General features: G+C 45.2%; 1 protein-coding gene across 1 annotated transcript in view; it reads left to right on the top strand.

Annotated features, from left to right (window-relative positions):
• cdc42bpb (CDC42 binding protein kinase beta (DMPK-like)) overlaps nucleotides 1-25,016 on the top strand; it is a 117,589-nt gene that overhangs the window by 78,517 nt on the left and 14,056 nt on the right. The window contains exons 14-30 of the mRNA XM_080545671.1: nucleotides 463-710; nucleotides 1,050-1,155; nucleotides 1,405-1,529; nucleotides 1,994-2,099; nucleotides 3,643-3,705; nucleotides 7,853-8,001; nucleotides 8,305-8,402; nucleotides 9,553-9,632; nucleotides 12,526-12,609; nucleotides 17,205-17,282; nucleotides 17,495-17,600; nucleotides 18,796-18,932; nucleotides 19,154-19,293; nucleotides 19,478-19,559; nucleotides 19,832-20,030; nucleotides 20,159-20,221; nucleotides 20,584-20,825. Of these exons, the coding sequence (XP_080401797.1) occupies nucleotides 463-710; nucleotides 1,050-1,155; nucleotides 1,405-1,529; nucleotides 1,994-2,099; nucleotides 3,643-3,705; nucleotides 7,853-8,001; nucleotides 8,305-8,402; nucleotides 9,553-9,632; nucleotides 12,526-12,609; nucleotides 17,205-17,282; nucleotides 17,495-17,600; nucleotides 18,796-18,932; nucleotides 19,154-19,293; nucleotides 19,478-19,559; nucleotides 19,832-20,030; nucleotides 20,159-20,221; nucleotides 20,584-20,825 (2,106 nt within the window). The remainder of the gene's footprint in view (nucleotides 1-462; nucleotides 711-1,049; nucleotides 1,156-1,404; nucleotides 1,530-1,993; nucleotides 2,100-3,642; nucleotides 3,706-7,852; nucleotides 8,002-8,304; nucleotides 8,403-9,552; nucleotides 9,633-12,525; nucleotides 12,610-17,204; nucleotides 17,283-17,494; nucleotides 17,601-18,795; nucleotides 18,933-19,153; nucleotides 19,294-19,477; nucleotides 19,560-19,831; nucleotides 20,031-20,158; nucleotides 20,222-20,583; nucleotides 20,826-25,016) is intronic.

Here is a 25,016-nt window from a genome sequence, read left to right as displayed (position 1 = left end):
GACACACCTTTTATTTAAGACAAATAATGTCTTCATGGACATTTGATTAAATGACATGAATTATATGTGTATAAGACTTTGCTTTCAGTATCAATTATGCAGATCTGTTTACTTCATCCTGCTTACTCCCAGCTTAGAGACACATGTTGTTTGATGTTGGATTGGTTCTAGCTATTTTGGTATTTGGACGGTATTTTGACAGGCCAGGGTGAGTGTCTCCAGTTTTGTTTCCATTCTGCAGTTTGTGACGTACAGACTCCCATAGCATGTTTGATTCCTGGGCTTGTAAAGAACAGTGTGAAACCATCCAGCCTCTGCCACTCTGGGAGGTACCGCTGTTCCCTCTCGCCCACGGACACAGACGGAACCTACCAACACAGCCAGTAGAACGATCAGAAAGAATTCCCCAATTAAAAAAACATTGTTCTCTCCTCTCCACCTCTCCTCCTCCCGTCCTCCCAGGTGAAGCAGGGGAGCGGGGGCGGTCGCAGCGGGAGCCCCGAGTCGCAGCAGGAGCTGTCCAAGGTGAAGTCGGAGCTGGACAAGAAGGTGCTGTTTTACGAGGAGGAGCTGGTGCGTCGCGAGGCCTCCCACACCAGCGAGCTGAAGAGCCTCAGGAAAGAGCTGCATGACTCAGAGGGCCAGCAGCTGTCCCTGCACAAGGAGCTGCTGATCATCAAGGACAAGCTGGAGAAGGCCAAGAGAGAGAGGTGGGCTCACGCTAGGCTAGACTAGGCAAGGCAATGCTTGGATAGGTTGTTTTTCTTTCTTTTTTTGCTTGGATGGGTTTTTTCTTTTATAGTTTTATTTCTAGGTTTTGATTAGTTAGGCTACGCTAGAAGGTTAGAAACTCCAGAGCCTCAGGAAGGAGCCCCCCCCCCCCACACACACACACATAGGGATGTTAAAAGAGAAAATTGAGTTCTTAAAGACATTGTCAAACTCTAGCTTTAATAGCCACATCAGGATATACGACTTGTGTTAATTCTTCCGACTGCTCTTTTCAATTATAGTGTTCTATCTCCTTATAGTGTTCTGTTTGTCTCCAGGCAATCTGAGATGGACGAGGCAGTAGGTGCTTTGAAGGAGAAGTACGAGCGCGAGCGCAACATGCTGACCGATGACAACCGCAAACTGACCGCAGAGACTGACCGGGTGAGAACAAAGACAATCCACACATCTGTACTGGAGCCTCCTGTCTCATGACAGGTCACACATGTTCTACCAACACACCACACAGTGAACAGACACTTACCTTTTCTTTATACCCTCGTTCTCTTTCTCTCATCTCCTTCCTCCTTTCTAATCCCTGCGCTCTCCCTCTCTCATATCTCCTTCTCCTCTACTCCTTCCTCCTCCCTCCCTCTCTCTCTCATTCTCTTTCTCTCTCTCCCCCTCTCTCAGCTGTGTACGTTTGTGGACAAGCTGACAGCACAGAACCGTCAGCTGGAGGATGAGCTGCAGGACCTGGCTGCTAAGAAGGAGAGCGTGGCCCACTGGGAGGCCCAGATCGCTGAGATCATCCAGTGGTGAGTGGAGGAGGCCGTACCACACCTGGCTCTCGCATAGCATCTGAAATAATAGAGCGCCTGTCTAGGGTTTGTACTTTTGGGAACTGTTCTTTTGCAGCACGCAAACTCAATCCAGCGCAGATAAGTGATATGATTTCAGATACTATTTGTACTCAGGCGTGATATAATACCTGGGTCAGATACACCTGGGACAAATACATAGGAATTAAGAAGGTTGGTGGTCTAGCATCACAGCCTACAAGTTAACCCAGTGGTCCAGCACCACAGCCTACTAGTGTGTTAACCCAGTGGTCTAGCACCACAGCCTACAAGTGCACAGAATCTGGCCAATGCCCTGCTGACAAAACTCTCTCCTTGTCTTTCTCCACTGTCTCTGTCCAATAAAAACTGAAAACAATGAGACAGAGGGACAGCCCCACTCCAGAAGTAATAACCTTTTCAACCCTGTGTGACCCCCCCAGGGTGAGTGATGAGAAGGATGCCCGTGGCTACCTGCAGGCCCTGGCCTCCAAGATGACCGAGGAGCTGGAGTCACTGCGCAGCTCCAGCCTGGGCTCCAGACCCCTGGTAGGAAACGCACGCACGCACGCACGCACGCACGCACACACTCCAGGTATACCATGTGACACACAGCCATTTTCACCCTGGAGGGGGGCTTTAATACACACACACACACACACACACACACACCCTCCCTCCATTCCACCACCAGGGATTCCATCTCACACAGTCAGACTAGGCTCATGGTAGGACCAGCGTCGCCAAGGGAACACTAGAATCACACTTCTGTTGTCATTTATTGTTTTTTAGCTGAACAGACGCTTCTAGTCAGTGTGGCCTGAAATGGCTGAAACATGCTCTGTTGACCCTGAACAGCTAGACTGTTAGTTGGAGCGATCGCGGTCAAGTTCTTCACTGGAGGGGCAGGAAACTGTGTGCCCCACGAGCTTGACTGTAGCCCGTCCTGCGTCCTCTCACTTTAAGGACATTGTAGTGCTGTACTCTCTATAAATACCTAGGCAGACCAGGAGGTACTCAAGGTGTCAGGGTTGGGATTCATTCCATTTCAATTCCAATTAGTTCAGGAAGTGAGTGGGAGGACTTTTTTAGTAGATTAATTTCCTGATTTGTCTGGGTTAAGATGGGATTGATGTCTGTGTGGCAGTTTGGGAGAGTTGATTTGTTCAACATACACACACACAGACACACACACACACACACACACACACACACACACACACACACAGGCCCCTGTGTAGCCTGAGCAGCTACAATAAGTAAAATCACCCTCTTTTGGAATAATATCCCCAACACACCCAGCTGCTCTCCTTGCTGTCACGGAGGCCCTCCACTCTGCTCAAGCTTCCTCCCTCTTCTCTGTTCTCATTCTCCTGGACCTGTCTGCTGCCTTCGACACAGTCAACCACCAGATCCTCTCCGTCCTCTCAGAACTGGCACCGCACACTCCTGGTCCTGGTTTGCTTCCTACCTGGCGGGACGCTCCTACCAGGTGACTTGGAGAGAATCGTTGTCTTCTCCCTCACTACTGGGGTACCCCAGGGCTCTGTCCTAGGGCCCTTACTGTTCTCCCTCTATACCAAGTCTCTTGGCTCGGTAATCTCCTCACACGGGTTCTCCTACCACAGCTACGCAGATGACACTCGATTCTTCCTGTCCTTCCACCCCCTCTGACCGTGGCAACACGTGTCTTTGCCTGTCTTGCTGTCATCTCTACATGGATGTCAGCCCACCATCTGAAGCTCAACCTTAACAATACTGAGCTACTCTTCATCCCTGGGAAACCCTGCCCTCTCCAAGACAGCTCGCATCAGATTCAAGAACCTGGTGCTTGCCTACCAGGCAGCAAAAGGGACAACCCCTGCCTACCTGCAGGCAATGGTCACCCCCCAAACTTCAATGGATGAGTTCTACCTCCACTTGCCTTCCACCCAACTACGACTATGCCTTACTTTCCTCTACCACTGGCTCTGATCTCCTCCTTGTCTGTGTGTTCTAGTTGTGTGTTCTAGTTGTGTGTTTAGTGTGTGTAGACTGTGTGTTGAGTGTGTTGAGGTCAATGCGTTGCTCTTTATTTTACTGGCTGCCCCAGCGAGGTTCAGGAGTGGCTACACCGCCCCAGAAGTCCCTCCCCCCTGCTGATGGGGACAAGCCGGTGAGTGTGTCAATTAAAGGCAGCCACAAATCACTGTGGATGTGGTGCCCAAACGAGGGTGGTGCATAGGGCTGCTCTCATTGCCATAGAGTTGCATGTCTGTCACTCATATGGCCCAACTCTTTCAGTTGCTGACTAATTTGCGCGAAGATTTGTTGGAAAATTCCTATTGAGAATGCTCTTAGAAAAATGACCTGAATTGATATTTTAGGCATGTTAGAAAGTAGGTTTGAAGTCCCCAGCCAGTACTTTTTTTTTAATTAATTTTAGACTGGCACTAAAGCATTTGGAGACCTAGAAAGCAAAATTGGATTGTGAGTGATGATTTTCAGAGCAGATGGAAGGGGCCATATGCGTCACAGAAGAGATTCATTCATATAAATCCATATATGGACACATCTCTGGGGTGTATAGCGCATTATTGGAGGAATATGTGGCAATACAGAGGTTTCTGTAAACCTCAATATCGGTTTCTGTAAACCTGCCAATATCGGGCGATAATATTGGTGCTCCTATGCAAGGCCTTTGGAAAGTATTAGTATAGTGTAAATTAGGTATTTAAATTTCTGTATTTCAATTTGAATACATTTATATTTGCTGTATTTTTAAATAATGTATGTAAGCACTTTCAATTGCCCCTGAATAAACTTGCCTTGCCTTGCCTTATAGAAATGTCTAAAAACGCTTTGTGTGTGTGGATTGATGGCAAAAAAAAGTGGAAAACGTGTAGGAGTCTGAATACTTTCTGAAGCCACTGTATATCTGTGTGGCTCTAGTAGGTACGGTAGAGCAGTAGATGTTCCTCTGATGTTCTAGAGGCTGTTCTGAGTTCAAGATGGCCAGTGGGGACCCATATAAAATCACTGCATCAATACTAATCTGATTTATCAGTCCTTTAGAATATTAAGGCCTGTGTTTCTACAGAAAAGAGACATTTACATTGTACTTTGTGTCAAGCTGTAAGATGCTTTTATCCACTTGGTGACGCAATTGAGCAACAGCATGAATCACACAAGAAAGTACCTTTGGGAAGCACAACAGATTAAATTGAATAATTCCATATAGGCTAGTATCCATGTAGCATGAGAGCTCATTGAATTTGTGCTCGATATTTAGGTTAGTGGTTCATATGTACAGCTCTGTATAGATGCCCAAGGTGACTTTGAGAGATGCATCGTCTGGACACACACACACACACTCTTTCTTTCTTGTTGTAACATAAGCCTGGTGAGCTATTTCAGAGTGTCTAGAGGAGGAAGGTATGTCGGGATCATAGACTTCTGGTCGGTATGAGGGGTGGTTAGGGAGGATATGATGTCTCATCATTTCCTGTCCAGTCAGGGGCTGTGATGTCATGCGATCCGCCAGCATGCATGGAATGTCATCCCAGCTTCCTGAAGAGACCATTCATCATCTGCCTCGGGGTTAGGGAATGACACTCACTCATTCACTTGATATGAGGAGGAGGGCTTTGAAATACGCCTAGTCAAAATGCACCCCTAGTCAAAATGCCTTTTACAATTAATATCTAAGTGAAAAGAGGCAAATCTAACCTCTAAACATGACACATTTCATCACATTCTAAAACAAGAAACATTTTTTTTTTTTACTTTTTTTTTTTGTTTCAAAATAATAAAACAAGGAAAAAGGCCTTGTACAAAAGTTTGGGAACCCTGTCAGCTAGTACTTTCTAACTCCTCCTCGGGCAACTATAACAGCTTGCAAACACTTCCTGTAGCCAGCTAAGTCTTTCAATTCTTGTTTTGGGAATTTTTACCCATTCTTCCTGGCAGAACACCTCTAGCTCAGAAATATTCTTCGGCCTTCTTGCATGCACGGCATGTTTGAGATCTCTTCACAGATTTTCAATCATATTCAAATCTGGGGACTGTGATGGACTTTCCAAAACCTTCATCTGTCTTTCCTGGAGGTACTTCATGGTTGATTTTGAGGTATGTTTTGGGTCATTGTCTTGCTGGAATACCCAAGTTACCCAACCTCTCTTCAACTTCAATTTCTGGACTGACCTTTGAACATTAGCCTCTAGAATGTCTGGATATGGTGGAATCCATTCTTCCTTCCACCTGCACAATATTGCCTGTGCCCCCAGCTGCTACACAACCCCAAAGCATAATGGATCCACCTCCATGCTTAACAGTTGGCACAGTGTTCTTCTCTACAAATGCTTCACCCTTTTTTCTCTAAACATACCTTCTTTGGTTGTGGCCAAAAATTTCAATTTTGGTTTCATCAGTCCAAAGCACATCGCTCCAATAGGCTTCAAGTTTCTCAAGGTTTTCTTTTGCATACTTCAGACGCTTAATTTTGTATTGAGGTCGTAGGAAAGGCTTCTTTCTGGCAACTCTGCCATGTAGGTCTTTGTTGTTTAAAGTACACTGTATTGTTGTCCTGTGAACAACTAGACCAGTGTCTACTACTCTTTTTTGCAGCTCTTTTGCAGTGATGCGTGGGTTCTTCTGAGCATTTCTCACCAGATCTTGGGCCATTCTATCTGAAATATTTCTTGGTCTTCCAGATCTTGCCTTGACTTCAATTGTTTCATTTATTTTCAATTTTTTCTGATGATGTTTCTGACAGTGGAAATGGGTAGATTGAAAAGTTTTTTATAGCCTTCTACTTGATGGTGATTCTGACATCCTTGGATAACAGTCTAGAGCAACCCGTGGTTTTTAACACCAGACACAACAGCCACCGCAGTCTGATCCTTTAGAAGGCATGGAGTTACTTCAGAATATATAGTTCAACCCTGGAATTATATTCACCTGACTCATTGAAGCCCTAACGAGTAAATCACCTTGGTCTGGGCCTTAAGCCCAGTTTATGCTTCTGCGTAAAATCGACGGCGTAGCTTGCGTAGGCCCGCGTAGCCTTGCGTAGCCTACGGCGTAGATTAAACCGCACCTCTCCAAAAATGTAACTACGCGTCAGTTTCTACGCAACCGTAAGCTCTGTGATTGGTCCGCTTGGTAGCACATGATTCCGACAAGATTCCGACTCTCTCGTCGGCCAAAATGTGGAAGCCATGTCAGAAATTTCATTTACTTTTTCTGTAATTACTTATTAATAAAGATTTGAAAAATTATGATAACCATCTTATTATCTTAGTTTAATGTCATTTCAATGCATCATAGAACTTTTATTTACAACAAGCATAACAAAACAAAAAAACGCTATTATGCCGCTTTGAGTAGAGCGCCCTATGGAAGCGTCAGGCACAGTCTTCCTATAAGGAGCGCGATTCACATTTACGAAATTTATTTAGAAATAAATGATTAGTTACAGGGAGCCCCATGGCTGTTCGTTGGGTTTAAATTATATTTATGATAGACATATTTAATGTTAAGTTATCTATAAGAACTGTGATTGGTCCGCTTGGTAGCGTCACATTCCGACTCTCTCGTAAATGCGGAAGTCATGACAGAAATGTTTTTACTTTTTCTGTAATTACTTATTAATAAAGATTTGAAAATGTATGATAACCATCTTATTATCTTAGTTTACTGTCATTTCAATGCATTATAGACATTTTCTTTACAACAAGCATAACAAAAATACGTTTTTTGATCGCTATTATGCCGCTATGAGTACACCGACCAACGCTCCGCGGTCCGCGGAACAACGTCGAACTATAAACTTGGAGAGCCCTCGCGTAGGCTACGGCGTAGCCGCGCGTAAATTCGACGCAGGAGTATAAATCAGGCTTTAGTAATCATCTTCTCAAAAGGTAACAAAGAATAATCCAAAAGGGTTCCCAAACTTTTGCACAGGGCCCTTTTCTTTTTTTATCATTTAAAATTAGCAGAAAGGTGTCATGTTTAACTTTGTAGCATTTAGTGTTCAGGTTTGCTTTCAATCACTTGGAGATGAATGTACATTTAAACCAGGGGTGCCCACATTTTTGCACCCCACTGTACCTGCTTGTGTACGTGTGCATTAGCCAGTGACTTCCTCTCTTGCCTATTGCCCGATCAATGTCATCAACCACGGAAAGTGCCTCAAGTTAAGTCAAGAGGATCTCTTGTAAAGGAGATTCATGAAATGTATGAATACATAATACCAATAGGATCATGTATAAATAAAGGATGAATAGATGACGGTCAAATGTTGTTGTTGTTGTTGTGGTCAGGACCCTCTGTGGAAGGTGCGCCGCAGCCAGAAGCTGGACATGTCGGCCCGCCTGGAGCTCCAGTCAGCCCTGGACGCAGAGATCCGCGCCAAGCAGCTGGTGCAGGAAGAGATGAGGAAGGTCAAGGCCAACAACATCTCCTTCGAGAGGTCAGCCCCACCCCTGTGATACCAACCCCACCCCCCCAGCAGCATTTGTCACAGCATTTGTTATGTGAAAGAGAGATGGAGAAATTGTTGATCACATCCGGGGGCCAAAGGGCAGATGATAATTCAGGAGGGACAGCTGGCTGGAGTGGTGTTTGATTGAGATGAAGTGAGCGTGGTTGACATGGCTCTCTGAGGAGAAAGTTGGAAGTGGATGGTGCATAACTGTGTATATTCTCTCTATTTCTCTACACTCTCTCTTTCTCACTCACACACACACACACACACACACACACACACCTACAGCAAGCTGAAGGATTCGGAGGCTAGGAGCAGGGAGATGGCAGAGCAGCTGGAGGGCATGAAGAAGGAACTGGAGGAGAGCCGTGCACGCTCAGACAAAGGTTGGCCAACCATGCATAACCCTAAATCAACTGTCCCTGGTATCTACTAGGGCTGGTTATTGGCAAGGACCTCACCTTACATGTCACCATACTTGGCTCATAAAACAATATTTTTGCAATAAAATACATATACTGTATGGTGATACTCATACTATACTACATATATTTACTAACAATTTCAAATATAACTTCTATCTGCTGCGTAGCGCGTACCACCTAGGTAGCCTGATATGTAATCAATACATCATGTATAGAACTCAAGAGAAATTTTGCCCCCACCCACACCCTTTGTCTGTGTCTACATGGCACACTACGTACATATACAGTTTATGTACAGTACAGGCCAAAAGTTTGGACACACCTTCTCATTCAATGTGTTTCCTTTATTCACTGAAGGCATCAAAACTATGAATGAACACATGTGGAATTATGTACTTAACAAAAAAGTGTGAAATAACTCTAAATATGTCTTATATTTTAGATTCCTCAAAGTAGCCACCCTTTGCTTTTTTGTTGTTAATAAAATAAAAAAATTGTGTTGTTAATAAAATATATAATAATAATATTATATATATATAATAACATTATTATTAACTCATATTATATTTAATATTATTATTATATATTTTATTAACAACAAAAAAGCAAAGGGTGGCTACTTTGAGGAATCTAAAATATAAGACATATTTATAGTTATTTCACACTTTATTGTTAAATACATAATTCCTATGTGTTCATTCATAGTTTTGATGCCTTCAGTGAGAATCTACAATGTACCAAATAGTCATGAAAATAAAGGAAACGCATTGAATGAGAAGGTGTGTCCAAACTTTTGGCCTGTACTGTATATTTCCCTCTATATCTAGACAGACCAACTTTTTTACTTTGTAGAGATTCGGGTCTCAGGTTGGCTGTACTTGTACATGCTGCAGTGTTGGTTTTATCTCACCTACAACAATATGCAAAACGAGATCACTTCTGACACAATACAAACGCTTTGTTTACTTTCTACTTTTTACTCTTGAGTAGTCACAGTTGCCTTGTAGTTGTAGAGTTAAAAACGGCATCCTTCTCTCACATTGGATACTGTATTAGGCTCTACTGTATGAAGCCAATGAACGTAACTGCTGTCCCCCTCTCTCTCCTACAGGTCTCAAGCTGCCTGACTTCCAGGACTCCATCTTTGAGTACTTCAACACCTCTCCCCTGGCCCACGACCTCACCTTCAGAGTGAGTCTCTCCTTTGTCCAGAACCAACCTGGGTGTGGGTGGGTGGGTGGAAGGGGGTGTGTGTTTGTGTGCGTGCGTGCGTGCGTGAGTGCGTGCAGAGCATGGCTTTTGTCCCACAGGGAGAGTTGGAATGCCTCTGATCACAGACTGTTGGCCGGGTGTTAAAGTCATACACACACTCAGACATAAGCATACACACACAGAGACTGACAGATTGGCTGGCAGACTGACTGACTGGCTGGCACTTTTGTCACACTTGGATAGTCACACATTCTCACACACACACGCACACTTTCGTAGACGCACACCAACATAATCACTCTTACACACAGACTGTTTACTCGGATATAGACACACACATGTAAACATACTCATACACACACACACACAGTTTAAAGTTAGAGAGTGCCAAGCTCCGGAGTACATATCGCCTGGCCCTCTGATGTGCTCAATCACCATCACCCGTATGAACTTCAAAGCCCCAGAGAGGAGGAAGTGAGCGGTATCATGCTTCCTGCCCTTCCCCCCGTGGAGTACGTCTGGCTCATGTTACCTCTCGGCACATAGTGACCCTATGCAGCAGGCTGCCTTCTGGACAGCACCCGCTGCTAATGGGCCAAAGTTATGAGAAGTGCTTAAGGCCACGGGGAGGGAACTGCCTATCGAGAGCAAAGAACAGAAAGCTGACCGTGACCTTAGTTTAACGAGAGAGAACCTGGTTTCGTCTGTCAGCTAGTAACCACTTCCCCTCAGTCTCATCACCTCAAGTACGCGGCTTTGCGGCCGTAAGATCTTACTGCTCAACACAACCGTGAAGCAGGGTTTTTCCCCCCTTCCCTTCCTGCCTTATGAGGTAAAAAAAAAAAGGTTAGTCAGCATTGAGGTAACAGAACGTCAACATGTGAAGGCCTTGTTCAGTGTCGGTCACCAACAGCTTGTGGTGAGGCGGTCGTTTTGGGTCTTGGTCTCTTCAGGACCGTAAATCTGCTCAGGACGAGTGTTGGAAGCGCTGGTCTTAGCAGTTAACCACAGTATGACCTGGTCAGCTCTGATCCTTCCCTCCAGTGTTCTTTTTGCGAAATAACCCTCCCCAATAAACCCCCACCAAAACCTGAAGCTGTCATGTGCTTTTTATTGTTTGTCCCATTCCCGTGTGTTGCCCCTCGAAAAAGGAATCGGTCTCTTCCTCGTCTGCGTCCTCTCTGCTAGCGTTTTGGGATGAAGTAAGTTGGCTGCTCAGAGCTCCCTCCCCATCTCCCACAGTACCCTCTAACCCTCGGAGACTTGTGCTGCCAGCATACAAAAAGGTTGGGAGGAAGTATACCTTGAAATGGAATACCTTCTTAATTGGACGTTGAGTTAGCTATTATGCTAATATGGGTGCTATGCTATTTACCCATTGTCGTTCTAACAGGTAGTATGTCAGTAAAATAAAATGTCCCCTGGCTGTGATGCTAATGATAATTAGTACCGTTTGGCATGCACAGAAGGAGGGAAATTGATAGATAAAATAGACCTTTTGATGACTGGCTGCACTCTCCTTCTATAATTTACCTCCCTCTAGCACAGCACAAAGGTTAGCAAACTGCTTCACTAGAACGTGCTTCCGCATTAGAATCCCAGACGATAGCATTACCAGGCCCTCTAACCGCTACTCAAGCTTATGTGTCTTAAATCTTCACTGTATGGTAGACTGTGACCTCACAAAACTCTGTTAAACATTAGCATAATTATTAGCTTCCTCAACAACTAACGACAAATAACAGTCAAAGCTCATTAACCCTACAGCAACACACTGGGAATACTGATTAGCAGGACCTTTTCAGTGTGTACTCAGCCAGCGAATGGATTTGCAGGAAGCACCTGCCATCTAATTTAACTTTAATTTCAAATTGATTAGAATAGAATCAGATTGTCTTGTGATTGATCCTAATCTTGACTATTTTCATATACCATCATGGCTGTGACCTGTTTGAATTTTTTAGGATGTCTATGTAGGTTTTATCCTAGCTTGATAGGTACCATAAATTAATGATCAGTCATTAAGATAAATGTATAATGCTCATACAGTAAGTGTTCTTTATTATTTATAATCTCTGGGCTCAATGTAACTGTATACGCTTCTGAAATCACACAGTATAGGGTGGTCCAGAAGACCTTATGCCTGAGCACGTGCTTGTGACCAGTTATGACAGTGTTAATTTATTATGGATTTCATTAATTTGAATATTTGTATCCAGTATTCGGGAAGGTGATGCATCATGTTGAAGTCTGTGCAATACACATTAAGGGTGCAATATTTGAATATAATATTTGTTATACCCATATACAATGTATTTATTAAATAATAATACGCTGCCCTCACAAGCTCATGAACATGTCCTGATGCCTTCCTGAGGTGAAACACTATTGTTATTGAGGGTGGTTCAGTCCTGGACCTGGAGACACAGCACTGCTGCTTTTCATTCTTTTTAAATAATGAATTCATTATTTAATTAGAGACTGATCCAGACCTGGACAACCAGATGACTTAACTCTCTGGCCAATGAATGGTCATATGAACCATTAATTATCAAGGAGAAAAGACAGCCGGCAGCACTGCACATCCCCAGACCTCCGACTGAACAGCCTAGTGGTAGACCATGGGGACGTAGAGACACCTGTCAGTCCAGGGACAACACCCAATGGTCATTTGTGCCACCTAGTGGTAGAACTGTGTCGGTGCCAGTGTATATTATGTGTCAACCTTGCTCACACAGACGTCTCTCCACCCACACATTCACTCACTCACCCCCCCCCCCCCCCCCCCCCACACACACACACACACATTCACTTACTCACCTCTCCACCCACACACACACTGACTCACCCTCCTATGTCCTTCTCCCTCCAGGCCAGCTCCATCAGCGAGCCAGACACCATGTTCCCGAAGTCGGACGTCCCGTCGCCCTCCCCCTCCGTGGCCTCGGAGCAGGATGTGAGTGGCTGTCACACACACTTCCTCCCCCTTCACACACACCCCTGTCCCCCTCCAGTTACACGGCACTCCTAAACTTCCTTTCTCCCAACACTCCTGTGTCCGCCCTGCTATCCAGTTAACATAGTAACATTTAGACTGACAGCGGACAATATTTGATGTGTTTTGTATGCCTCTATTGCCTGTTTCGTATTCTTAACAAGGTTGAACTGTTTTGAACGTCAGAAATAATCATTTTCTCTATGAGAGTTGACCTGCTGTGGTTCATTGTCCTCCATGATGCCATTAGAGAGGGAACTATTGATCTGTCTCTGTCTGTTCATACGTTAGGTATGAACATAAAGTCGGTCACTGTCTGTTCTTATGTCACCTGCTTTCTCTCCGACACCACTGGGACCATTTTTACAGAACTTGGGTGAATGGTGAATGATGAGTCTTGCCATAGAGATTGTTATGAGTTTTAGGTGACTCAAACGGTGACGGAGTGGCTAAAGTGATAACAACCTATCATTAAAAACATATTGATAGGGTGCAGAGAGGAGAGTAGGCCTATAAACCTTTACAAACTGACCATTCAGACAATTGACTGCTTTCAAATAATACTAGAATGATACTGAAAATGAATCAAATTAGCACTACAAGCTCCGGTAACTTTGCAGCCTAGGTGGCGTAGTGGGTTAGGCGTCAACCACGTAACTGCAGGGTTCCCGGTTCGATTCCGGCCGCGGACATGTCCTGCTTGTCATCCCTTCTCTCTCTCTCTCACCCATCCTTCCTGTCATAATCTCTACTGTCTCTGTCAATGAAAAATACGAGTGGGACTGCCCCACTCGAGAGAAGAAAAAAAAGACAAGGAGGGGCGCTCCATCACTGGTGTGGGACAACATGATTACTGTCCACTTGTTAGTGTATCAACACAACACCATGAGGGACATTCTCCTTCCAGTGACGTGATACTCGAATTAGAAGCACCTAACACAAATGTGTGCACAAATCTCCCTTAGCGTCACCACGTTTTGACTTGTCAATGCATTTCTAGTTAATGAATGAATGAATGGTCTTTATTGTCATTGCTATAGTACAGGTACCAAACAACGACATTTGGGAGGGGTGGCTCCCCTGGTGCTAGGAAAGAAAGAAAAAAAAAACTAAAAAAACAAGAAGGGAAAGGAGCTGGTTTACATAAATAAAGGCTATGTACACTATCCACTATACTATACTGTACAGATAAGACGACTAGGGTTGTCATATTGCACATAGTGTTATTGCACATTCATTTAAAGTGTCGCAGTTTGCAGGCTTGAAATGTACACATTTGTGCCTCAGCACTACACCTGATTTTTTCAATCCAGCAGCTGCCATCAATCCGTCCAGACTGTCCAGGGCCCAGAACCTAGGTCTTTGCTGTGTTCAGGGCCTGGATGGCCCTGGGGTAGAAGCTGAGCTTCAGTCTGTTTGTCCTTGCGGCCATGGTCCTGTACCGCCTTTTCGAGGGCAGCCGGGCAAAGTGTTCGTACCCAGGGTGGGTTGGGTCTCTGGAGATCTTGGAGGCCTTCCTGAGACAGCGTGTGTTGTACAGCTCTTCCAGAGAGGGGAGGGGGGCGCCGGTGATCTTCTGGGCTGTTCTCACGACTCTCTGTAGCGCATTTCTTTCCGCGGTTGTGCAGCTGGAGAACCAGTTGCAGATGCCGTAGGTGAGGATGCTCTCCACTGCGCCGCGGTAGAAGGCCACCAGTATCTCCTGCTTGTTGTGTTCCTTCCTGAGGACTCTCAGGAAGTAGAGCCGCTGTTGTGCCTTCTTGATGGTGGCTGCTGTGTTGTTCTTCCAGGACAGGTCATCCTGTATGTGCACCCCCAGGAGGATTAGAAACATTATGAGCATTGATACAGTGCTGAAGGATCATTTAGCAAAAGTGACTAACTGAAAGAATTGAGCTTGTATGATGCTTTAGGGAACTAGACCCCTACGTCTTTACATTTTACATTTTAACCATTTAGCACTTTTATCCAAGAGTAATTGGAGTAATTAAGGGCTAAGTACCTTACTCAAGATCATGTGTTCAAATCCCACCTGTGAACACCACCACTCTTCTGATCACCAGTCCAACTCACTATCTATTAGGGCATTACTACCACCACTACCCTATAGTGGCCCCAAGTAACGGTGTTCCACATTGTACACCTAGTGGCCTGCTCTGACCTCTCACAATGACGCTCTCTATGGCTGACGTGTACACTCTGACTTGCTCCTCCTCTCTATGGCTGACCTGACTCTATGACTCCCTCCTCTCTATGGCTGACCTGACTCTATGACTCCCTCCTCTCTATGGCTGACCTCACTCTATGGCCCAATCCCGATTCTCTTTTCTACCACTTCGGCTCGTTTTGGAGTCACTCGCTTTGGAGCCAAGGCCTCCGAACAGAGCCACAAGCCGTAGTGGTTCCCTTAAGAAATGGGACAACCCTTCACGACGTCATCCGTAGTGTAATGAATGGGTTAATTCATAGTCAGGACAGTTCATGATATACCAGTAGGTGACTGAAAGGTGTCGAGAGAACCGAAGTAAACTGGTTATACCTTTGTTGAACCCAGACTCAAGTGTCTTATTATTCTATGTCCAAGTGACATTACACGTAGTATCGTAGAAAAGCATTGACGCTCGCGATTCATTCACAACTTGAATGAACTTGAACGCTATCAATCGATCAAACAAGTCATCAAATAAAAAAGAACAATGCTTCATTATCAGACCATGACAGAATAAGCGCTAACCTGTATGAAACCTGTGCTCCTATGCTGCCGGTCTGCACTGATATAGGACAACAGTGCAACAACTTCGCGGCCGAACTTTAGTTACATTTACGGCATCATATGCCATCAAAGGGAAACATGGAAAAATGCATGACTTACAGATTTATTTTTATGACGTTACGAAATCCGATGTGACAGGAACGCTGGAGAAACAGCCGCTGTCCACTGCATTAGTTAACTACCGGTACATGCCCTTGATGAGTCTCCCGCTCACTGCCCTCCATCAAAAATGGCACATCCATCGATAATATTACATAATAACAGCTCGGATTAGATTGCCGGTTGTTTTGGTATAATAAGTGCCGCAATACAGATAGCGTCATATACCACCAAGGGGGGGAAATTCGTGCCTATCACGCTGTCAAACACCACAGGTAATAATTTATTTCTAAATAAACATGATTGTACATCTCCGAAATGGAAATCGCGCACCGATGTATTTCTATGCGGAAGGCTGTGCTTGACACATCCATGGGACTGACGTCGGGGCAGCGGAACACGGTGACTGTCAGCCTGTGACAAACGTGCAGATACGAGTGCTCCGGTGTCCTGCTGGCTCCGGTGTCCTGGCCGCTGTCCTGAGCGCGCTGGACTGTGGAACTTTCTATGTTAAGCATAGGCACAGCACCTCGGCATAACAGCGATTTTTTTTGTTATGCTTGTTTTAAAGAAAAGGTCTATAATGCATTGAAATGACATTAGTAGGTGTCATATGCCATCAGACATGAAAATATGTCATATGCACGACTGTCGGCCACAAATCAGCCTGTAACGTTAGACACAGCACCTCGACATAAAAGCGATTTCTTTTGTTATGCTTGTTATAAAGAAACGGTCTATAATGCATTGAAATGACATTAGTAGGTGTCATATGCCATCAGACATGAAAATATGTCATATGCACGACTGTCGGCCACAAATCAGCCTGTAACGTTAGACACAGCACCTCGACATAAAAGCGATTTCTTTTGTTATGCTTGTTATAAAGAAACGGTCTATAATGCATTGAAATAACATTAAATTATATAACCCATCAACAATATTACATAATAACAACTGCTCGGATAGGATTGCGGGTTGTTTTGGTTTAATACGTGCCATAGCTGTAAATAAAACATGGAAATAGGTCATGCGCGTCTATCATGCACACATCAGCCTAACGTTAGATAGATAACTTCACATTAAATATGTCTATCATCATCCGCTGTCAAATGCCACAGGTAATCTTTTATTTCTAAACAGGAATGTACATCTCGATGTGAATCGCGCTCCTTATGGGAAGGCTGTGCTTGACGCTTCCATGGGGCGCTCCTGCATAGGCACAATAGCGGCATAATAGCGATCTTTTTTTGTTACTTGTTGTAAAGAAAAGGTCTATAATGCATTGAAATGACATTAAACTAAGATAATACGATGGTTATCATAATTTTTCAAGTCTTTAATTACAAGTAATTACAGAAAAAGTAATTTCAGGCTCGCTTCCGTATTTACGAGAGCGAAAATAACATTTCTGTAGATGATTCGCAATGCATGCCGGAAGGGAGTCTCATGGCTCCGAATGGAACGAGGGTCCAGATTTTCTCCAAATGGAGCCCTGGAAAACCCTAACCCTCGCCCTAACCCTAAATGTAAAATGAATTGGGATGCCACTACCCCTACACGTGAACGCGCAAAACGGAGCCGAAGGGGTGAAAACGGAGCCGGAGGGGTGAATTGGGATTCACCCTATGACTCCCTCCTCCTCTCTATGGCTGACCTGACTCTATGACTCCCTCCTCCACAGGAGCCAGCCAAGACCCCTGCTGCCTCCCCTGCTACTCCCTCCCCTGTGTACCCCACATCACTGTTGACCACACCAAAGGTACCACCCTGCCATGTACACACACACACACACACACACACACACACACACACACACTCAACGTCAACACACACACACACACACTCAACATCAACACACACACACACACACACACACACACGCGCACACACACACACACACACACTCTCAACATGCACACTGGTTGTGCATATGTTTAGTCTATATCTTATGTGTAACGTGTGTGTCCACAGCCAAAAGCTCACCAGCTATGCATCAAGACCTTCTCCAGCCCGACCCAGTGCACCCACTGCACCTCCCTGATGGTGGGGCTGATCCGCCAGGGCTACGCCTGCGAAGGTCAGTGTCTGGCCACCTCCTGGACTCCATCTGGGAATGAAATGTTCTATTGAAATAGTTGGATCTTTTATTATTTATTTTTTTAAAACCAAAAAGAAAACAGTCATCTTTTGATGACACACACACACATGTTGTGTGTTGTTTATGGCAGCCAAGACCTTCAATACATCTGGTTGAGGTTTTTAATGATAAAAGGGTGTTACGGTCAACGTGTATTATTGAAGCTACACAGTCGCATTTGCTAGCCCAAGTGGATTATTGTCCCCCCCATGATAAAAATCACAACTGGGACAATTTTGACTAAACTTGGGTGAGTGATGCGTCTTGCTATAGGTTTCAAGGCGAAGCCAGTTCGTCTTGTGACTAGAGCCCAACCAATATATTGGTACCGATATTATCAGCCAGAAATACAGTGCCCACCCAAGTATTGGAAACAGGAAACATTGAGTTTTCTTTCTGCTCTATACTTCAACAGTTTGGTTTAGAAACCAAACAATTACTATGATATGAGTCGAGATTCTCAGCTTCAATTCAATGTTTTCTTTTTTCAGATTGGTTTCACCATTTAGGCTAGAAAGTAAAAATGTATATGTAAATATACTCCCCCTATTTCAGGGCTCCAAAAGTATTCCAGCAACAAAAGATGGAACTTTTTCTATTTTGTTATGCAGAATGTAAATCACTATCTTGGGGAAAAAACATACTTGAATAGTAGAAATGAGGCTGTTTGAGAGAGAAGCAAAAACATTTGTTGACAAGCAAGAACTGTTGTGGGCTATGGCCACAATACTATCCTGTTTTACGCTTTATTAAACAGAATAATTAGAGAATTTTTTCTCATTCATTCTTGGGTATTCACTTATGTTAGGGGTATGTTATGCATAGAGTTTTCTAGCTAGTCTAAAAACGTAGTGAATGCATGTCGCCAAGCAGATCATAAATAACTGAGCATAAATTTACGTTATGGCATACAACGGCACTCAGCAAAGTCGTTGTGATTATCTGCCCTAGCTTTCACAAATGTAGCTATGTGGTAGTCCTTTGTGGTAGACAACATTTACTGGACACTTCTCATGATTGTCTCCATTTCTATTACCGGAGTTATGAATCTACATTGACGGCACTATTTGGGTTCCAGTATGTCAGCTCATATGCTGATTGTATCCTCTTGTGTCATGTGTCTCTCCGTCTCTAGTGTGCTCCTTCATCTGCCACGTCTCCTGTAAGGACAACGCCCCCCTGGTGTGCCCGATCCCCCCCGAGCAGGCAAAGAGGCCCCTGGGCATCGACGTGCAGAGGGGCATCGGCACCGCCTACAAGGGCTTTGTCAGGGTGAGAACCATGTTCTGACGCGTCATGTCACCTGTAACCTCTGTGGCCTGGAGGGGTCCAGTGAGATGACACTCCTGGTCTTATGTGCACACACACACCAGTGTCGGCGTGGGTTCCAATCCAGTCCGTTGCCTTTCAGACACTCTCCTATACCTTCCCTGTCTCATTTCACTGTCACTAAAATACTGTGTGCGTGTGCTTCCGACCTCCTCTTCCCTCAGATCCCTAAGCCCACAGGCGTGAAGAAGGGCTGGCAACGGGCGTACGCCGTGGTGTGTGACTGTAAGCTCTTCCTGTACGAGGTCCCCGAGGGCAAGTCCACCCAGCCTGGCGTGGTGGCCAGTCAGGTCCTGGACCTCAGGTACACACACACACACACACTCACCTACTGGACCTCAGGTACACACACTCCACCTCCACTCACCCACCTACTGGACCTACTTCTTTCTATCATATGTTCACACCTTTAAATCACTTCTTCAGCACGGCTGAGTTTTCCATCTTCCGTCATGTTTCCTACAAATAATGTGTCCTTGGTGTTCCAGAGATGAGGAGTTCTCTGTCAGCTCCGTCCTGGCCTCAGATGTGATCCACGCCACGCGTAAAGACGTCCCCTGCATATTCAGGGTAGGCTCCCCATAAGGAACGTGCACAGTTAGCCCAAACTTGGAATTTCGTGTCTTTGAGAAAATGGTTGCCCGCAGGTTGTGCACTAGCAATGTGGGCGTTTAAGCAGCGCATATGTCTGCCTAGCTATCTGGTCTTTAGAAAGACCTCATGACTACACTAATATCAACATCCATAAACGTGGATCTGGGTACTTTGGTTAGTGATGAGGGCCTGGGCTTCTAGTGTTAACCCCCCCCCTATCTCTCTCTCTCTCTCTCTCTCTCTCTCAGGTGAGCTCGACGCGCTCTGTCTCCCTGCTTGTGCTGGCGGAGAGCGAGGCGGAGAAGAGGAAGTGGGTGGGCATCCTGGAGGGTCTGCAGAGCATCCTGGCCAAGAACCGCCTGAGGAACCGTGTGGTGCATGCCCTGCACGAGGCCTACGACTCCTCCCTGCCCGCCATCAAGACCACGCTGTCTGCGGCCATCGTGGGTGAGTTTGGAGGTTGTGTGTGTGTGTGTGTGTGTGTGTGTGTGTGTGTGTGTGTGTGTGTGTGTGTGTGTGGTTATGTCACAGCTTGTGATGCACAATGTTAACTGGTCTTTCTCTCCCCCTGACAGACAGAGAACGTATCGCCCTAGGCACAGAGGAGGGTCTGTTTGTGGTGGAAGTCACCAGAGACGGTAAGAGACAGTACAGGCCAGGCTTCCACACATTCGGAGAGAGGGTCTGAGCGTGTGTGTGTGTGTGTGTGTTTGCATGCGTCACTACAACTGTATGGAACTCCCTTTGAAACGGTCGCGTTCACACCCAAATGTTTGGCAGTGCGACCTGCAATCGGCTTCCACTCACCACTGTGGCAGCCTCCAGGGGAGGCGGGCGGAGGCAGAAATCGCAGGACGGGCTCATTGTCTATTGTTCCTCCGTCCATTCCAACGAGCCCGTTCTCCAATGTCTACCTCCGCCAGCCTCCGACACATCAGACACATCTCCTGTATTCCATCACCTCTGTCCTGCGTTGACTCCCGCTTCTTCCCTGCTCCAGTGATCGTGCGGGCGGCTGACTGCAAGAAGGTGCACCAGATCGAGCTGATCCCCAAAGAGAAGATGGTGGCCCTGCTCTGCGGCCGCAACCGACACGTCCACCTGCACCCCTGGGGGGCGCTGGAGGGCGCCGAGGCTGCCTTCGACATCAAGCTGGCCGAGACCAAGGGCTGCCAGGCCCTCTGCACCGGCACCCTGCGGCCTGGGGGGCCCGCCTGCCTGTTGGCCGCCGTCAAGAGACAGGTCAGCTGGGTACCACCATCTAACCCTGGCCATACCACCATCTAACCCTGACCCAGTCCATACCACCATCTAACCCTGACCACACCACCATCTAACCCTGACCCAGTCCATACCACCATCTAACCCTGACCCAGTCCATACCACCATCTAACCCTGACCACACCACCATCTAACCCTGACCCAGTCCATACCACCATCTAACCCTGACCATACCACCATCTAACCCTGACCCAGTCCATGCCACCATCTAACCCTGACCATACCACCATCTAACCCTGACCCAGTCCATACCACCATCTAACCCTGACCCAGTCCATACCACCATCTAACCCTGACCACACCACCATCTAACCCTGACCACACCCCCATCTAACCCTGACCCAGTCCATACCACCATCTAACCCTGACCCAGTCCATACCACCATCTAGCCCTGACCACACCACCATCTAACCCTGACCCAGTCCATACCACCATCCAGGGCTCGACATTAAGGCTTGTCCGCTTGTCCGGGACAAGTACATTTTATGTTTGGACAAGTGGACTTCCTCCTGCAGTTGTCCGATGGACAAGTTAAAACAAAAAAAGAAATCAATATGTATTAATATCTGCAAACATTAATTCCTCCTTCCGATCTGAATAATAAAAAAAAATAGCAAGCAAAGCGATGCCGCGCCTCATTCTGGCTATTTCAGTCTCTCGTAGTTCGTTATCGTCATAGTTCGTAAATTCGCTCAGAGCGCACACTGCGTTCAACGTCATAAAGAGACCAAGTAATTTGATTGGACAAAAGGCATTCCATGAGTGCTTATCAGATTCCAGAGCGAGTTTACGAACGCAGCCATAGTGTTGTGGGTCTCCTGTCACTAGTGCCATTCACTTGAACATGCGCATTTTGTGGCCAATCTTAATCTAAAAGGGTTAGGGTTAGGGTAATCACTGATTGCCCCTACGTTTTAAAATAATTACAAAATATTTTTTAATGAATACATTTGAAAATTAAGGATACATCATTATCAAATCAATAGTAGTCAAATGTGTTATTTGCATACACATACACTCACTGGCCACTTCATTAGGCACACCTTGGGGTTGGATCCCCTCTTTTGCCTTCAGAACTGCCTTAATTCTTCGTGGCATAGATTCAACAAGGTGCTGGAAACATTCCTCAGAGATTTTGGTCCATATTGACACTATAATATCACGCAACAGCCCGTCTGGCACCAACAACCATGCCAGGTTCAAAGTCACTTAAATCACCTTTATTTCCCATTCTGATGCTGGTTTGAACTTCAGCAGATCGTCTTGACCATGTCTACATGCCTAAATGCATTGAGTTGCTGCCACATGATTGGCTGATTAGGTATTTGCGTTAACAAGCAGTTGAAAAGGTGTACCTAATGAAGTGGCCGGTGAGAGTATAATATATTATTATTCATATTATTGCTTTTTCAAAATCTTTGGATTTGGACAAGTAACTTGAGCTCTAGGACAAGTAAAAGATAAGTTCACTTGTCCGAAGGACAAGTACCTGAAAAAGCTTAATGTCAAGCCCTGCCACCATCTAACCCTGACCATACCACCATCTAACCCTGACCCAGTCCATACCACCGTCTAACCCTGACCCAGTCCATACCACCGTCTAACCCTGACCATACCACCATCTAACCCTGACCCAGTCCATACCACCATCTAACCCTGACCATACCACCATCTAACCCTGACCCAGTCCATACCACCATCTAACCCTGACCATACCACCATCTAACCCTGACCCAGTCCATACCACCATCTAACCCTGACCATACCACCATCTAACCCTGGCCCAGTCCATACCACCATCTAACCCTGACCCAGTCCATACCACCGTCTAACCCTGACCCAGTCCATACCACCGTCTAACCCTGACCATACCACCATCTAACCCTGACCCAGTCCATACCACCGTCTAACCCTGACCATACCACCATCTAACCCTGACCCAGTCCATACCACCATCTAACCCTGACCATACCACCATCTAACCCTGACCCAGTCCATACCACCATCTAACCCTGACCATACCACCATCTAACCCTGGCCCAGTCCATACCACCGTCTAACCCTGACCCAGTCCATACCACCGTCTAACCCTGACCCAGTCCATACCACCATCTGACCCTGACCCAGTCCATACCACCATCTGACCCTGACCCAGTCCATACCACCATCTAACCCTGACCCAGTCCATACCACTGTCTAACCCTGACCCAGTCCATACCACCATCTGGTCTCATCATCTGGCCTGTTGACCATACAACCAAGCATGTTCTTGACCATACAAGCAAGCACACTCTTACAGCAAATAACTGACAAGGAATTTGTATAACAACAGCTTTGAGTGAATGAGTTAACAGTTGCTACGGGGCCCTATGTGGGTCATGTGTTAACACTACGAGCGCGACGTTTTTTTACCTATTTTTAGCAAATCACACGACCACTCTCCACAATGGGGGAGTGTGTATTGACGCACAAAGATCGCTGGATGGCGATGTCACACAAGAAGAGAAAATAACAAGATCACTACCTCTAAAAATGCATAAAGTTCCTATGCGCAGAGAAGCGCAATCTGATATGAAGCTTAAGTCAGCTGAAAACGAACTATGGAACAAATGTAAATATAAATTATATGGAGAGGAGATTGATTGAGACTGCGGGAGCTTTACTAACGAATGAAAGTTGATTATCATTATTAAAAAAGAATAGTAATACATATTGCAATATTGTGTTATCATAATTATGAGCTTCACAGTGATAAAGTCTGTTTATTTGTCGTGAACTTCGCCGGTAACGTCAGCCTGTCAGCCCCTGCAACTGCTCACAGGGGTTGAATGGCTGAATATGTTCATTCTTGATTTTGATTACATTATATAATTGTATTTGGTATAATGACAAATAAACTTGAAACTTGAATGATCTCACAGGAGCGCGTACCTGCACGGAGCGTTCATGTGCCGCAACCTGTTATAGTTAGTTTCACCTATACTAGTGAAAAGAGCTGAAAGAAAATACATGAAAGAAAGGAGAGAACGAGTACAGAATGATAAATCATTCAGAAATGTTATTGGTTTTAATATTTCACAATCTGCCAGAATAAGCACGCTCCCTCGCACGCCCAGCCCATCATTTTTGATGCCGCTAATGTGTGTAATGAAAAGTGTGACAATGTTGAAAGACATGATGTCATAATCAAAATATAAAACCTGATTGGATAAAATAAGATTCTGTTGTGTTGACATTGTTGTGATGTCAAAAGAAATCTTGGTTATGTAATGTGTAAAGTGGAGAGGAGATTGATCGGGACTGCGGGAGTTTTCATTACTAACGAATGATGGTTGATTATTATTATACAAAAATAATCGTAATAAATATTGCAATATTGTGTTATTATAATTATGAGCTTCACAGAGATGCACAAGCCTGTTGTTTTTATTTGTCGTGAACTTCACGCCGGCCGTAACATCAGCCTTGTCAGCCCCTGCTTGTAAGCTTTGAAACCCGCTTGGCTCTCCTCTGCCCCTAAACTCTCTCCCTCTGCCCCTAAACTCTTTCTCTCTTCTGCCTGGGTGGTGTGTAGCCTATTTCCTTTGTTTGCTGATCGGAAACAATCAAAAAGCGATCATTGAGAATAAGATGACCCTCCCCCATGCATCAACCATTACATCAAGTGATAGGAACTCACTTTAGAAACTAGTTCTTAGCCTACACATTTATTTGTCAAATAGCAACTCTGCCTGTTTCTATTTGTGATGAGCAACAGAGGAATCTAGGGCCTACCGGCATTTGGAAAAGTAGTACAAATATCCATCTGACATATACTGTATATACAAATACTATGTACAAATGTACATTTTGTGATATAAACACAGCTGTTTTGCGTCGCGCATAGCCCGCAGCTGTATTTGGAACACGAGTTGACTCGCTGGAACGAGACAGGCACGCGAGACTTCTTCTCCTTACTTTCCTGTCTGTCTTCACTATATCAGTCCAATAAAATGAAAACTATGAGTGGGACTGCCCCACTCAGAAAAAACATTATACAACAACATTATATACAAATACAATACAATATTATAAATATCTGTTCGTTATATAATATTCGGTGATGAGTACAGGCATAATCAAACGTCGGCTACTGCAATTACTTTGCTGCG

The sequence above is a fragment of the Nansenia antarctica genome, assembly GCF_963989245.1.
Source record: "Nansenia antarctica genome assembly, chromosome: 1".
NCBI classification, from domain to species: domain Eukaryota; kingdom Metazoa; phylum Chordata; class Actinopteri; order Argentiniformes; family Microstomatidae; genus Nansenia; species Nansenia antarctica.
Note: the sequence above shows the minus strand (reverse complement) of the source record. Positions and strands in the feature narration are given on the sequence as shown.